We start from the raw sequence: 12,845 nt of genomic DNA, 5'->3' as shown, positions 1-12,845 counted from the left end.
TCGGGTCCCACGTTGGGCTCCCTGCATGAGCCTGCTTCTCCTCCCTCTTCCTGTCTCTGCCTCTCTCTGTGTCTCCCATGAATAAATAAATAAAATATTTTTTAAAAAAATCATTAATGTTGAGAATCGTTAATGTTGATTGTTAATAAGATCTTAAATGTTTAGAATAGGAATATTAGCACAGATCTCTGATGTATATATTTTATAATGACTGATAGCTAATGATTAGTTGCTAAAGCTTTACCATGGACACACATCTATATATTTATGTAAATGTGCATATATTTTTTATGTATAGCCAACCTTCTAAGGTCAAATTTATAAAAAAGTTAGCATTGCTTTGTGTTAGACAAAGTGCCATTATCTTGAGCAGAGCTTCATATCTACATAATGACTCTAAATAAAGGGCCATCAGCCCCCTGATAATAATTAGGAAAAGGAACTTGAAAAGCCAGGGCATCAAATTTGGTCTAAGGCTGTCAGCCCCAGTATGAAGTGATTATTATGCAGTTGGAAAATCCTGTCGCTTAGATTCTAAACAATTTCTGGTAATCAGTACCTCAGAATAATTCACAGAGTTATCAGGTTCTTTCATTTATGAGAGAAAGGAACAATTCCTCATTTATCTTAAGTCTTTTATGTTGGCAATTCCATCCTTAATTAAAAAGGCATTGGCATTTTCATTATGAAAATGGTTTTCCTGGATTTATAGCTGAGTCCATTAATTTAGTGTTTTAAAACTGATTGGCATTAGCCTCTTAGTTACTTTTATACAAAAACAACTTAAAAATCGATTTTGAAGTGTCTCGATTTTAAAGACCATTTCACACATGTGTTCCTCTTGGGTCTACTGGATCGATGTATTAAGTTCTGAAGAACTAGGGAATAAATATAGCACACTCCACTTCCAAAAAAGACGATAGCCATTATCACTCTGTTTAAGGCACTTGAGAGCCTAAGGAGACATACCCTGGCTCTGTACTCCGCCTTTGTTCTCTCATTTTCTTCTATATTCTCCAGGGTGGAAAAATAATGATGATAATGGCAATTATATTTTCTTAAGTGCTTATTGTCAGGCCATGTGTTACATCCCATTTAGCATTCATAACAGTCTTATGACACCCATTTTACACACTGGGAAGCTGAAACTCCCCAACAGATCACCTGCTTAACCCCTTGATACCACTTAATTGATTCTTTTCATTTCCCTACCACCTCTTTCCATTCTGCACATTATTCCTGGTCCTTTCTGTGTTCTCTATTAACATCCTCCTTCAGAAACACCTTCTAAGAGTCCTGACTGCATAGAAGTAAAGCCCAAACTTCAACATATATCAATGGGTTGGTTGATCCCAACTTCTCTAATGTCACACCCTGCACTTCTCTAATGTCACACCTCTTTACACGAACCTGCACTATAAACCTACAGAGGGTGAGCGAGCATACTGTGTACTTTGCCACCTGTTTCTCCTGCCTCAGCACTGGCAAATGCCTGTTATTTGCCAGGTACTCTGTTAGGATCTTCGCTACAGCTCTTGTCTTTAAAACTTGAACTAGTAGCAAGATAGATGTGGACATTGAAGCAGGAGAGCGAGGGTCTTGTCTCACGGAGTCAAAGAATGAATCTCTTGGACAAAGGAGAGTAAAGCAATAGAAGTTCATTAAGTCAGGATACAGAGAAAGCTCTCAGAAGTGAGAGGGGTCCCGACTGGGTTGCCACTGGGGGCTTGTAGGGTTGGTCTTTTACTGAAAGCCAACCAGGGTATCTAAATCCTTTTTTTTTAACATCCTCATTTTATTTTATTTTTTTCATTGGAGTTCAATTTGCCAACATATAGCATATCACCCAATGCTCATCCCATCAAGTGCCCCCTCAGTGCCCATCCCCCGGTCACCCCATCCCCCTGCCCACCTCCCTTTCCACCACCCCTTGTTCGTTTCCCAGAGTTAGGAGTCTCTCATTTTCTGTCATCATCACTGATATTTTCACTCATTTTCTCTCCTTTCCCCTTTATTCCTTTTCACTATTTTTTATATTCCCCAAATGAATGAAACCATATGATGATTGTCCTTCCTTCTCGGATTGACTTACTTCACTCAGCATAATACCCTCTAGTTCCATCCATGTAGAAGCAAATGGTGGGTATTTTTCATTTCTGAGTAATATTCTATTGTATACATAGACCACATTCATCTTTCGATGGACACCGAGGCTCCTTCCACAGTTTGGCTATTGTGGACATTGCTGCTATAAACATTGGGGTGCAGGTGTCCCGGCGTTTCACTGCATCTGCATCTTTGGGGTAAATCCCCAGCAGTGCAATTGCTGGGTCATAGGGCAGATCTATTTTTAACTCTTTGAGGAACCTCCACACAGTTTTCCAGAGTGGCTGCACCAGTTCACATGCAGAAGAATGAAACTAGACCACTCTCTTGCACCATACACAAAGATAAACTCAAAATGGATTAAAGATCTAAATGTGAGACTAGAATCCATCAAAATTCTAGAGGAGAACACAGGCAACATCCTTTTCGAACTTGGGCACAGCAACTTCTTGCAAAATACTTCTATGAAGGCAAGGGAAACAAGCAAAAATGAACTATTGGGACTTAATCGGATCAAAAGCTTCTGCACAGCAAAAGAAACAGTCAACAAAACTAAAAGACAACCTATGGGAGAAGATATTTGCCAATGACATATCAGATAAAGGGCTAGTATCCAAGATCTAGAAAGAACTTATTAAACTCAACAGCAGAGAAACAAACAATCCAATCATGAAATGGGCAAAAGACATGAACAGAAATTTCAAAGAGGAAGACATAGACATGGCCAACAAGCAGATGAGAAAATGTTCCGCATCACTTGCCATCAGGGAAATACAAATCAAAACCACAATGAGATACCACCTCACACCAGTGAGAGTGGTGAAAATTAACAAGGCAGGAAACAACAAATGTTGGAGAGGATGTGGACAAAGGGGGAACCCTCTTGCACTGTTGGTGGGAATGTGAACTTTTAACATATCTATTGATATCATCATCTGAGTAAGGACTAGAGATAACACCTTCGAAGGCTTACTTCCTTTTTGGGTCCCGTAATTCTTTGTTGGTCACAAGTAGCTGTTGTAACATGACACCATCTCTGACACCTAGGACAGGATGCCCTCGTTTGTTTATGTGTGGTTTCCTTCCATCTCCACATTTTTGGGATTTTTGTGAGCCTTATTCCTTGGCCCCCTACCTAGACCTGCCTGTCCCTTACTTAAACATAAATCATTTCACTTTTACCTATCTAATCCCAGATTGGTTTAGAGCTTTTGCACTTGGTGAAAGTTTTCCTAACCATTCAAGGTAAAAGTTGATTCCACATTCCTCTGACTGCAGCTGAACTGACTGATAAATACCGTATATTTATCTTCAAGTTTTGATCATATTTTCATGTGCCTGGGTCTTAACCCACTTCTAGGTTACAGATTCCATAGGCAAAGTCTGACTTTAATGTATCTTTCTTTTTTTTTTTTTTTTAAGATTTTATTTATTTATCCACGAGAGACACAGAGAGAGGCAGAGACACAGGCAGAGGGAGAAGCAGGCTCCATGCAGGGAGCCTGATGTGGGACTCGATCCCGGGTCTCCAGGATCATGCTCTGGGCTGAAGGCGGCTCTAAACCACTGAGCCACCCAGGCTGCCCATATCTTTGATTTCTAAACTCTATTTTAAAAGGAAGGATTAATTTGTAAAAATATGTAACATGCCATAAAGAAATTTTAGCATTGGCTGGGGCACCTGGGTGGCTCCATCCCTCGAGCATCTGACTCTTGGTTTCAGCTCTGGTCATGATCTTGGGGCTTCAGGGGCTCCTTGTTCAGCGGGGATTGGATTCTGCCAAGGATTCTCTCTCCTGCTATCCCTGCCCCTCATTCGTGCCTGCACGCTCTCCCTCCCTCCCTCTCTCTCTCTCTTTCAAATAAATCTTTAAAAAGTAGCATTGGACTACCATATTTTTTAATATATTGCAATGTGGTCTGAGACCACATGTTTTAAAATATAAAAAATTAGGTTGGCACACAAATATGGCATGTCATTTGTTTTTCTGGATTTTTTAAAACCCTGGCACCAAGCTTTTCTCTTTTTTTAAAAATTGAATTAATAATATTACTGTGACACCTTCCCCTTCATTAGTTATTAGCACAGGAAGGAAGCCTTTTGAGCATAAGCCAGGCCTTTAAAAGACACTAATAAAAGATCTTGGTTGCTAGTACTTCAAGTTATGGGACTTGTTAAAAATGCCATGGAAAATAAATAAATAAATCAATCAATCAATTAATTAATTAATTAATTTAAAAAATGCCATGGAAAGTAAGTGGTGTGAGCAGACTGAGTCCTGACTCAGGAGGTAGGAAACCTGTTCTACTTCTGGCTCAAGTCACTGGGGGGGACTCTGATGTAGTCAGAAGCACAGTGAGCCCGGATTTCTTTGCCTTCCAAGTGACGCATCATAGCAGACGTGGTGGGTTATGGACACCTCAGATCCTTTCACGGGTGCCTTTCTCCCGGTTCTGATAGTAGAACTTCATCCATCTGTTTATAAATAGATAAATAGGCCAGGTGGCCAAACAACAGAAATTTATGTGCCCACAGCTCTGGAGGCTGGAAGTCCAAGGTTGAGGTGTTGGCACATTTGGTTTCTTCTGAGGCTTCTCTCCTGGGCTTGCAGCTGCCACCTTCTGTGTCCTCACGTGGTCCTTCCTCTGTGTTTGCACACCTCTTGGGGGGTGGTGGGGGGGAGGGTGTCTCTGTCCATAGTTCCTCTCAGGAGGACACCAGTCAGATTGGATTAGGGCCCATTCTAACTGCTGCATTTTCCTTCTTTCTTTCTTTCTTTCTTTCTTTCTTTCTTTCTTTCTTTCTTTCTTTCTTTCTTTCTCTTTCTCTTTTCTTTTCTTTTCTTTTCTTTTCTTTATTTTAAAGATTTTGAGAGAGCATGCATACGTACAAGAGAGAGCATGAGTAGGGGAGGGGCAGAGGGAGAAGCAGACTGAGAACCCACTGAGCCGCCCAGACACCCTAACTGCTGCATTCTGACCTCCTCCACCCCATTAAGGCTCATAGGATCACATGAGTTAAGGCTTCAACAAGTGAATTTTGAGGAGACTGCAGTTGCGCACACAACATCTATTTAAAATAACCTTCATTTGTTTTAAATAGACTAGTATAAAGAAGAAACCGAAAATAGCCTCCCACCTAGTTAGTTAATGCCTATTGTTAAAGAGAGAGGGCTAAGTACATGAAAAGAGAATTCAAACTGTCTTCAGGAGTATAAAAGGAAAATTAACCCTCTCCTAGCCCCTTCCTTCCACAGGGAGGCAGCCTCTTTAAATACCTTGACACAGATGTTTACTGTGCAGAGTCCAGGTGCAGCTTTCTCAGGTCTTAATGCATCACACACAATACAGATCTCTCTGTATCTGCACACCCTCCAGATTAGCCTCTTAAATGAGGCCAATTGTATATGTTTTAGATGTAACTTGTGACCTATTATTCATGGGCATTTAGGTTGTTTCCAGGAACCCCCTCCACCTCCATTACAAACAGTGGAGTTGGACTCTCTTTAAGAACGCATTATGGAAAGAACAGTAATGAGCCACCTCATAAAAACAACTGGCATTTGATGTTGTGAAGACAGCCTTTTTCACTTTCCTGCTTATTGGCCCTTACCAGTTGCTGTGAAAGGTATTTCAGTCTTTCTTACCCTCCAGCACCTGACCGTAGGCATTGTAGGCCTTGGGCCTCCTAGGCCTGGGCCTCCTTCCTGCATAATGTGGAAGGAGAGGCTTCCCTCAGCAGCGTCAGGTCGTATCACGCAGCTGTCCTTTCTCTTCAGGAAGGAAGGTCTATCTGAATCATTAACAGGCAGAGACTATTTTTAGTTAAGTAAAACAGTTTTTCTTTTTTTTTCCTTTTTTTTTTTTTTTCTTAAGTAAAACAGTTTTTCTTGTAAGAGTCGCTGTTTCTCTGCCCACGATGGCATATGAATCCTTTCTGGCTGCTTCCACCCTTTGGAGAGGGGCCAGCTTCCTAATGGAATGTAAGCAGTCTTACTGCTAATCAAGATTTACAGCTGAAACCAGGATAACCCGGCCGCTCATTGGATTTAGCCGACTCTCCAAGCTAGCAGCAGCAGCTCTTCTGAGATTAAGTGCGGTGCAGAGGCCCCAGTCCTGTTCTCCAGGCCTCCTTCCTTCCTCAGGCCCGGCCTCTTAGCCACAGGTATCATCTGGCATCATTGTAGAAGCTGTGCCACAGTACAGATGTTCTCTGCTGAAGAATTACTTTCATTTCTGACTCATTTCAGGAAATGAGGCTGTCTATCAGAGGTGTTCTTCATTTTCAGACCCACGGAGAATTCATTTTCTCCTGGGATTTCTAACCACATGTGGGCAGTGCTTTATTTACCCAGATGTGAGAGAGAACAGTAATGAACAGCCCCTTTCTAAAGCAGGCCCAACTTCCCTGCCGAATCCAATGTGAAGACCCAGAGGAACTTATGCTCTTATTAATGTAAATATTTCTGAGGTTTTGGTTTTGTGATGCTTGTGGACATGCTGTGTGTATGGGCTTTGGTGCAGGAAAAATATAATTTAGCAGCAGATTTAAAAGGTAGTCTGGAGTGTTTCTAATTACTGTTTGTTTAGCTCACCATTGCCTTAATAAGTGGATTTAAGTAACCTTGGGGGTAGGGAATGTAATGTTCATATTATAGTCAGCCATGCAAATCAAATCCTAACTAAGTATTGCAGAGAACACACCATGGAGTCATTTTATACATATTCCATTGAATTTTAAATTTAGAACTGAGAGCCTTTTGGAATAGGCATTTTTCTACCTGTCAGGTGTCAGCGTGAATTATTCATGTGTCCAGGATCAACCCCACTGTGTGCTACAACCCCATTTAAAATCCATCCCTGGGGGCGCCTGGGTGGCTCAGCAGTTGAGCATCTGCCTTCCGCCCGGGGGGTGATCCTGGAGACCCGCAGGGAGCCTGATACTCCCTCTGCCTGTGTGTCTCTCATGAATAAATAAATAAAATATTAAAAAAAATAAATAAAATCCATCCCTGGCTTTGACATTCAGTTCCCCTTTTGATACAGAAGAGAGGCAGAAACTTAGCTTCTCTTCGCTTTCCCATCCTTCAATGGCTGTGATAGGAAATGGAAGGATTAAGAGGGCCTTGAACAGTGGTTCTCAACCTTGGCTGCTCTTTGGAAGCAGCCTGGGAACTTTAAAAAAATACTGATGTCTGGGTTCCACCCCCAGAGGTTCTGGCCTTGGCATTTTCAAAAGCTCCCCAGAGGGTGTTATTGACTACTTGGGGTTGAGAAGCACAGCCTTGGGAGACCTCGCATCCCGTGGTTCCCCACTGCAGACTGGCATCACCTGGAAAGCTGTTGGAAGAAACACAGATGCCCCCCCAATTGAAACCGCATTTCTGGAGGAGGGAGCCAGTATTTTTAGAAAGTTCCCAGAGGATTCTGATGCATAGCAAGGGTCAGGGTAAACTAACATAATCTAACCACCCAGTATCACAGATGAGAAGAAATGAGAACTTGAAAGGCCAGATGGCGTACTCAAGGATCCCAGTTGTTTCAGGAGCAGGTCTGGGACTCAGGTCTGACCCTCCTACCAGTTACTCTGCTGCCTGACGCCACCCTCTTTTATTTTGTCTGTTGTATTTATTGATGCTTCCTCATCCTTCAGGTGATGTTCCTGCCTCCAAAAGGCCTTTTCTGACTCCTCACCCATCCAGTCTGGGTAAGATGCCCTTCCTGTATATTTGAACAGCACCCCCAGCTCCCCTCTGCACTGTTAGCTCCAGGAGCACAAGACCCTTACCCTTCTCGTCGTTTCTATGACTTGCTGGCATGTTGTAGGATCCTAGATCGTTTGTTGAGTTGAAGCTCCCTGATTTTTTTTTTTTTTTTATTCCTCTGTTAGTCTACATGGTTTGCTAAAAATAACCCATTTCTGTGTTAGCTTCCGAAAATAGCTTCTGATAGCAAAAGTAATTTCTCTTTGTAGGGCTCAATGTCCTGTGGGTCAAGATCTTATACACAAGGACTTCCCACCCCTATCCTCAGAACAGCGATTTTAGGAAGGGGGTAATTTTCAGGGGGCTTTTGATGCGAATGAAAACGAACTTTCTGTGAACTCACAAGTTGCTGAAGGTGCTTATAACATCCAGGGACTTTTGAATAACATACTTACAAGGGTGTATGGTAGAAATGGAAGGGGGTATGTGGTATTTACCTGAAGACAAAAAGTGGTATGAAGAAAATAATGCTAGTTCATGGAAATAGTTTTAAGGACTAAATTATCTCCTTTATCATACTGCATACACAACTCTGAACCACATTCTGTTAGCATAGATGAATGAAATCCTTTGGCTTCTCCGGAGTCATGTGTCTTTTCAATTCATATTGATTAATTCAATTTGGGTTCAATTGATTAAAAAAAACTATCAGTCTTTTTTTTGTTTTTTGTTTGTTTTTTTACTATTAGTCTTTTGTTGTCCCTATTGACTTAAAGATCATTCTTGATCAGTATCTTATTTTTATCTGAAAACTCTTTCCAAGTTTGCAGTATTTGTGTTTACTCTTAACGGCTGTACCAGAGATTTGTCTCAGGAAGGAGCCAGGCTGTACCAGCATCCCTTTAGCAGAGGTGGCCCGGAGGCCGCGCACAGGGGTAACAGGACATAGCTGTTTTCCTGTTTGGAAGATGCGAAGTTCTTGGAGCTTAAACTGGACTGAGCTGTAGGGTAAACATGAAGGTGATGGTGAGATGCTGCAGCCAGGAGAGAAGAATGACCAGAGTGTGCGGACTCACTCTGAAGTGTTAAGACATCATTGTTTCCTGCTTTACAATCAGGAAGGTGGCAGCGTGCAAGTGAGGCCACTGTGTGTTCGGGGGGGATCTTCCTTAAGTATTCTTAGACATTTCAGGAGAAAATGAAGTCACGTAGCTGGAGGTCAAGGTAAAATATTTTAATATTAAAATACTTTTGTTTATTCTGTGGCATATAAAGCGTGAAGTTCGCATGACTTTTTTAAGATGAAATATGAAATTTTAAAGAAGCACCTGGGTCCAGTCTCTCCTTTGCTGCTTTTTGGGTGAAAAAGGAACAGACCGGTGGAAAAAAAAACTTTTTCCTAAGTAACTCTAATTTGCTAAGTAACTCTAATCATACTAATTTCAGAGGCCCGGCGGTACATTGTAGAAGAGAAGGGGGATGGGGGAGAGGAGGGTTTATTAACTATGTAAGACACAGTGTTCAGTGTCTCATGTTGTGCCATCAAATCTTTACGACTGCCTTGCAAATTAGCACTTACACGTGTTCACATGTGAGTATATGTCTGTCTGTCTGTCTATCTATCTACCAACCCACTAGGAAGCAGAGCCAAAATTTAAATCCAGGTCTGTCTGATTCCAGGGTCCTTATCATTTTCTAACCAGCACGGCCTCTTACATCATGAGAGTGGAGAAATCTCCAGAAGAGAGTTTTACCATACTGGTAGAAGCGGACTGACTTTAGCTGTCCTTACAGTTGTTAGCATTAATAGGTTATAAGCTTCCGTGACACAGTTAAAAGCATTTCTTCATAATGTCCTCTAAAGTTCTGACTTAAAAAATGGCATGTTGTCATTGCAGTGACACTCAGAGTTCCAGTGTATTCATTGTCATGATTTAAAGAGGGGAAAAGGAATAGTCAGCAATGGCCATTTTGGGCCCAAACACTTAGAGCCCAAACACTCTAAGCCATCATGCATTTGACTTGAAGGAGGCAGCAAAGCAAAATGGTTGATAACTTGCACTTGGTGATGTGATTCCTAGGTTTGCAAATCCTGGCTCTGTTGCCTGCTTAGCTGTGTGATCTTGGGCAAGTCAACTAATCCCTTTGTGCCTTAGTTTCCTTATCAATAAGGCAGGGGCATTAATAACTTGTTTAAACAACTTGCTGTTTTAAAAATTAACACAAGGCACGTAAGGAGCTTGGAATATTGTGTGATACAAAGTGCTCGGCAGATGTTGAGCTATTCTTAGTGGGCAAAAACAAGATGCTGCGTGACCCAGCAATTCCACTCCTAGGTGTTGACTTGAGAAATGAAAACCTGCGTCCACAAAAGACTTTCTAGCAAAAGCTTATAGAAGTTTATTCATAAGAGAAGCAACTCAAATGTCCATCCATCAACTGGCAAATGGATAAACTGGTACACGCCCACCATGGAATAGCGGTTGAGTAGCAAAAGGAAGCAGATTACCAATAGAGGCAACGACATGGATAAACCTCGAAAGTGTTAACTCTGAGTTAAAGAAGCCAGATACAAAAGGCTGCATATGATTGGATTCCAGGTATATGACACTTTGAAAAGGCAAAACTATAGAGAGAAATCAGCTCCTTGCTTGCCAGGGACCAGAAGTGAGTGGAGGAAACTGACTATGGAGGGGCAAGAGGAAGCTACGTGACTCTCTGTTAGTCAACATGCACCGGAGTTGGTGTAAACTTTTACCATATATACAAGTTAAACCTCAGATTTAAAAAAAAAAAAAAAAATTTCCGGTGGCGCAAAATGGCAAATAGGGAGAGAAAAAGGGGTTAGAAACAGTAATCAGAGGTTGCAGAAACTACAGATCCTCTGCAGTTTCAGTGGCTATGTAAGCTGGTGGAATGATTTCGTTAATTTTCTTTTCCTAGGCTGTGAGTTGGAAAAACATAGAAACCTGTGGAACACTTCTGCCCAAGCATATCTGATTCTCCCCCATGAGCATTGGTCGAACAATCCATTTCTTCTAAGCCTCCCCATGAGAGCTGCCCTTATTTCTCTTTGCATGGGGATCTCCTGGGTTGCTTTCTGGGAGAATCCTGAAGGAGGGAGGGCTGGCCATGTGATGAGGCCTTCATGGAGACAGAGCGTTGGTGTTCTGGATGAACTGACTTACTATTCCAGATTACTAAATAGCCTGAGTGCATTTGTGGGTAAGGAATGTTATCTCAGAGCATTGTTCATTCATCATGAGTCATGGTGGCCCTGGCCCCTTATCTTGGAGCTCTTGCTTATCTTAGCAGCACTGGGCACAGCTGACCACTCCCTCCTTCCTGAAATTCTTTATTTGGCTTCTGTGATGCTGTTCTGTTTTCATTCTCCTTGCAACTCCCTTGTTTTTTCTGTCTCCCCTACTGGATCCTCCTCTCCCTAGTCCTGGCCTCTAACTTTTGAGTGCCAGTGGCTTTGTTCTCTGACTGCTTCCCGTCTCGGCTCACTACTTAGGTGATACTCATTTCCAGAGCTTTAAATACCATGTGTATGGTGAAGACTCCCATATCATACATATCCCCAGGCCCTGTCTCTCCCTGGTTCTTCATCTGCTGGCTTAGACGAGTCACTTGGTTGTCTACTGGACATCCCAAACATGGCACAGGCAAAACCAACTTCTCATTTGTTTTCTAAACCTACAGGTCTTCCGTTGTTCCTCATCTTGGCAGTGACTCCATCCAGTTGCTCAGGCCCCCAAACCCGAAGTCTTCCTGGACTTTTTTTCACACCTCATATTAGACCCATTAGCATCTATCCCAAATCCAAGCACTCCTCATCTCCCATCCCACACCTATACCCAATCCCAGGCCACCACCACCACCACTTCTTGCTAGGACTTTGGAATCACTTCCCCAGCCCCTTTCCTGCCTCTACTCCTTACCTTGTGGTCGGAGTTCACACAGCAGCCATGAGAATTCTCTGTTTCCTACTTTTACACTATCTGTAGTGGCTCCTCTACAAACAATATAAAGTCCATATACTGTACGGCCCCCGCCACCTCCCTGTCCCCATCTCTTCTCTCTCTGCCCATTTCTCAAGGTGCTCCAGCCACACCAGCCTCTCACAGACCCTTGACATGCCACCCTCCAGCCTGGAATGCTGTTCTCCTCCTCCTCTCCACCTGCTCTCACCTCCCAAGCCCTTCCTGTCTGGGATTCTTGCTCTTGCACTTCACTCAGTTCTCCCTCGGACGTTACCCTTCAGGGCTGGCTGGCCTACCTGACTCCCCTATCTAAAATATCATGGGTACTGTCCATTCCTTCATCTGCTTCACTTGACTTCCAAGCATTTCTCTCTCCCTGAAGTTACGTCTGTATTTGTTTATTGCCTCTGTCCCCTAGTAGATCCTAAGCTGCATAAGAACACTGTTTTGGTGCTCAGTAAGTGTTTTTTGAACGATTGAAAGAATAAATGAATTAATGCTCAGGTATCCCTATATTAAAAATTAAAGAACCAAACACCTTCCTAAACCCGAGTGCTCCTCTCCATCTCTCACCCCATTTCTTGGGTCCTTCATTAAGGCAGAATTTCTAAAATATTTCCTAGATCTATTACAGTTCTTCACTACTCATTTTTCTCTTTGCTCTGATCTGCTGTCTTTTCCCATCCCTCTTCTGAAATTTCTCAGGGTCACTCAAGCTCTGTGTGTTGCCGCTTCTAATAGATACATTCCTATCCTGTCTTACTAGATCCTGTGTTTAGTTTTATTATAGAGTGTAAGTTCCCTGAAAAGGGACTTTTTCTGTGGTGTTGTCTGTTCTATCTTCTGTACATAGTAGGTGCCAGAACTGGGCTTATGTTTATATGTGTCATGTCATGAGATGTTTGACATGAGTCTACACTTCCATTTCTTTTTAAGGGAAAAAATATTATTATTATTATTATTATTATTATTATTGCTTTTGTCATGGTGTCATATAATTATAACATTTACATAAGTAGAGAATTAAGTAATACAAGATTTGTTATGA

General features: G+C 42.1%; 1 protein-coding gene across 3 annotated transcripts in view; it reads left to right on the top strand.

The window, feature by feature from the left end:
- ANO6 (anoctamin 6) overlaps nucleotides 1-12,845 on the top strand; it is a 186,014-nt gene that overhangs the window by 37,752 nt on the left and 135,417 nt on the right. The window contains exon 2 of one of the 3 annotated variants that reach the window (XM_025477352.3): nucleotides 7,760-7,813. The exons of the other annotated variants lie outside the window; for them this stretch is intronic. Within the exon in view, the coding sequence (XP_025333137.1) occupies nucleotides 7,760-7,813 (54 nt within the window). The remainder of the gene's footprint in view (nucleotides 1-7,759; nucleotides 7,814-12,845) is intronic. 3 annotated transcript variants of the gene reach the window in all.

The sequence above is a fragment of the Canis lupus genome, chromosome 27 (genome assembly GCF_003254725.2).
Source record: "Canis lupus dingo isolate Sandy chromosome 27, ASM325472v2, whole genome shotgun sequence".
Classification (NCBI taxonomy): Eukaryota; Metazoa; Chordata; class Mammalia; order Carnivora; family Canidae; genus Canis; species Canis lupus.
Note: the sequence above shows the minus strand (reverse complement) of the source record. Positions and strands in the feature narration are given on the sequence as shown.